This window comes from Brassica oleracea, chromosome C4 (genome assembly GCF_000695525.1).
Source record: "Brassica oleracea var. oleracea cultivar TO1000 chromosome C4, BOL, whole genome shotgun sequence".
Lineage (NCBI taxonomy): Eukaryota > Viridiplantae > Streptophyta > Magnoliopsida > Brassicales > Brassicaceae > Brassica > Brassica oleracea.
In genome coordinates, this window is record NC_027751.1 from 40,759,820 (window position 1) to 40,763,551 (window position 3,732).

The window sequence follows — 3,732 nt, forward strand, 5'->3', positions numbered from 1 at the left end:
TAATCTATTTTTTTTTGCAGGTTTTTAACTAGATGGTACTCATCTTCCACTAATTTAAAGGTAGATCTATTATTTTTAGATATGTATTTTTGTGTGTTCTGTAAAGGTAGATTTATCTAATCTTTCACTCATTTTTTCTGTTTTTAAGCCATTTGAACGTTTTTGGATATGCAGGTTTTTCAGATCTGGATTTAATATGCAGGTTTTTCAGATCTGGAAGACTTCTGGGACGACTTACTTGTTAGTCGTCTGGAAGTCGTCTGGACTTCTTGGAAGTCTTCTGACAAAGTCGTCTGAACTTCCTGGAAGTCGTCTGGACTTCTTAGAAGTCGTCTGGACTTCTTAAAAGTCGTGTGGTCTTGTCTACTCAAGTGGAATCCAAGCTTGTTTTTGTAGAGGAATGATCTATAATAGTTTTGTTTGTGGTCTGTTTTGTGAATTGCATGTCTACTCTTTTAGTTGTGAATTTTTTGTAAAATCAGTAATAATGTTTTCCAAGATGTATTAAATGTGCTAACAATGTGTTTACACATTTACAAATCAATGAAATAATAGACTTCAGTAGCCTTTTTCTTATCTTTGGATCTCTCATATGCAATAATAAACTCCAATGGTCTTTTTCTCATCTTAATAAACAAGAATGTTGGTAGCTTTATATTGATACAACATTTTAAGAAGTATTTTAACCCTTCTTCCAACTCATAACAATAGTCATCATTAAGCTAAAATCAATGGGTTCTAATTAGATAGTTTCTTATTATATAATTTATATTATACTAATAACCAAAAATTAAAATAAGAATATTTGAGTATTACTTGCCTTGTCGTTACCAACTCCCCTTAGCTGGATTGTTAGGGATGATATGTTTTCTCCAGGCTTTGTGATGTTAAGTTTGTTTCTGTTAAAAAAGTTTAGCAAATATAAATTATTTTTTCAAATCGTGGACTGTAAGTACTTAATTATATTATGTGTTTTATATCATTGTCTTAATTAAGAGAAAAGCAATGTCAATCATATTCTTAAACGTATTTATCAGTCAAATATATAGCTCCTTGATATACTAATTAGAATTAGTGATCTGACAATTCATTGTGGTTTGATTTTAATAGCTTCAACTATAAATAATATGTTATGAACTCCACTTAAATATATAGGGTTAATATATTTATAAGCTTTTAAATAAATTTCGAAAGAAGCGCCAATAGCTTTAAAAGAAACTAGAACTTATGTTCAAGTAAATTCATAAACCGCTGATTTTATAAAAAAAATAATATAATGTATATTTTTTATGTTTTGTAATTTACATATAGAATAGAATATATTATTTTATAATATAGAAGTTTGATAATATTTTTTTTATTTGTACATTATATTATATTATAAATTTTATAACTTTATGCAATTTGATGTAATATAAGAAAATGTTATCTTTATGTAATACATGCGATTTAGTTAATATTCATACAATATTAATAATGGTTAATATATGAATATCGATTTGGTTAGATAAACTTTGAAATTATAATTAATTAATTTAAATTGATTTTAAATGAAGTGGCAAAATCTGTAAATAAAAAAAAATACAAAAAATACTTAATTTATTGTAAATGCAATGGTTAAATATGTAAATAAAAAAATTACTAAAAATATTGCTATCTGTTGTAACTTAAGGATTAGAATCTGTAAGTTCTAACATATGGTGCCCTTATATATGAGAATTACAAAGAGATAAAAGGAAAGACATAAATATGGAAAGTGTACAAATACAAGGAAAAAGGAAACTAGAGTTTTCCCTTCTCTCTAAGTCTAAACCGCCTCTCTCTCTCTCTCTCTCTCTCTCACTCTCTCTCTCTCTCTCTCCTGCGGACGCCTCTCTCTCTCTCTAGGTACTGGGCCGATCATGGACCGGACCGGTTATGGATATCCACAATATGATTTATAACACTCCCCCTTGGATGCCATAACCATACATGGATTGAAATACGCTTTAGATGTTGCTTCACTAAAACCTTACCAGGAAAACCCAGTGGGACAAAACAATGGTGAAGGAAAAAGAGTACAACACGTATACTCCCCCTGTTCTGAACATCACTGAAGATCTTTCAGTCTACGCATCCCAATCTGATGCGTGAGCTTCCTGAACGTGCAGGTAGGAAGTGATTTGGTGAACAGGTCGGCTTCTTGCACTCGTCCATCCCACAATTTGATCGGACATGTTGGGTCATCGACCTCAACCAGACACCCTCGCGGCTGGCCTCATGTATGGCCAATATTTTCGAATGGTTCGAAGATGTGGCCGCGATCGTCTGCTTCATGGAACGCCATGATATGGCCGTACCTCCATGTGTAAAGACATAGTCTGTCTGTGATCGAGCATTGTGTGGATCTGATAAATAACCCGCATCAGCAAAGCCAACTAAACCATCTTTGTTATGGTTAGTATAAAATAGACTCAAGTCTTTCGTTCCTTGCAGGTAACGAAGAACATGTTTAATCTCGTTCCAGTGGCTTTGGGTCGATCATGAGCTACATCTAGCTAATAGATTACGGCAAATTATTTATCTAGCCTGGTATGGCTCGCCAAATCCGTCAAAACTTTATGGCACTTAGACATGGCATTTCAGGACCAAAGATCTCCTCATTTTCTTCATTAGGGCCGAAATTATCTTTTCTAAACTAAAGAACCTTATAATTATGGGACTTATCAATTCGTAAGCTTAGTCCATATCAAACTTCTTGAGCATGTTATCAATGTATGTCATTTGATGCATAAGGATTTTCTTTTCAAGGTGCTCAATGTATAATCCAATATATAATCTTGTTTTCCCAAAACCTTTCATGTTTAATTCGAATTCTTTCTTGATGTATTCTATCTTTGAGAAATTTCTCCAGAGGTTCCTAGGATATTCAAGTCGTTCATATAAAGATATTCAATATTATTATCGAGAACTTGATGTGTTTGGTAGTTCGATACCCTCTGAAACTTTCACATAAATTTCGTTATCCAGTGGACCGTATATATATGTATTTTATTTGCCAGCCTTATAAGGAATCAGAATGTCGTTGCATCCACCACATAGGAGTATGTCTCCTTTATAATTGATTCCAGGTCTTTGTGAGAACCTTATGCAATTTCGTCATTGTTATTATGTTTTCTCACCAAAGACTTACTTATGTCCAACTGGTTTGACTACATCTCTTCTCTTAAGAGATTTCATATAACACGTCTTATAGCATTATCAATTTGCTTAATCAATTTCTCTGAGTAATTTCTCTGAGTGCACTCTATTATAGACGTTGGTTTCATGATTCTCGCTTTTGTCAAGCGCTTTTGTATTCAAATATTATATCATCATCGACGTCGATATTATTTTACCGGTTCCATTTATAATCTATACACGACATAATGCATTTAGATCTTATTATTTTCAGGTACCTGATTTTTATTCATGGTCATGTCTAAGGTTTCCGTTGGAAAACCTTAATTTCGGATCTGCCATTTCAATTTTATGCTATTCTCATTTTCGAGTAATACATGTATGGAACCGTCCTATCTTAACTAAGTCCAATATCAATTTTATTAGAGCATAACCCGCTGGTATATTTCAGTTTGGGTCATCAAACATGTCTGGCAATTGACTTGTTTAAGTTCTGAGAGTGATTCATTCTTTGGACTCTTATTCTATATTCATATTTGAGGGTCATTATTCATTCTCGAAATCATTTACCAG

At 32.5% G+C, this 3,732-nt stretch overlaps 1 protein-coding gene across 1 annotated transcript in view; it reads right to left on the reverse strand.

Moving 5' to 3' along the window:
• Positions 1-3,732, reverse strand: part of LOC106340776 (rhamnogalacturonate lyase B-like) — a 13,293-nt gene that overhangs the window by 5,550 nt on the left and 4,011 nt on the right. Inside the window, 1 exon segment of the mRNA XM_013779620.1 lies at positions 821-899. Coding sequence (XP_013635074.1) covers positions 821-899 — 79 coding nt within the window.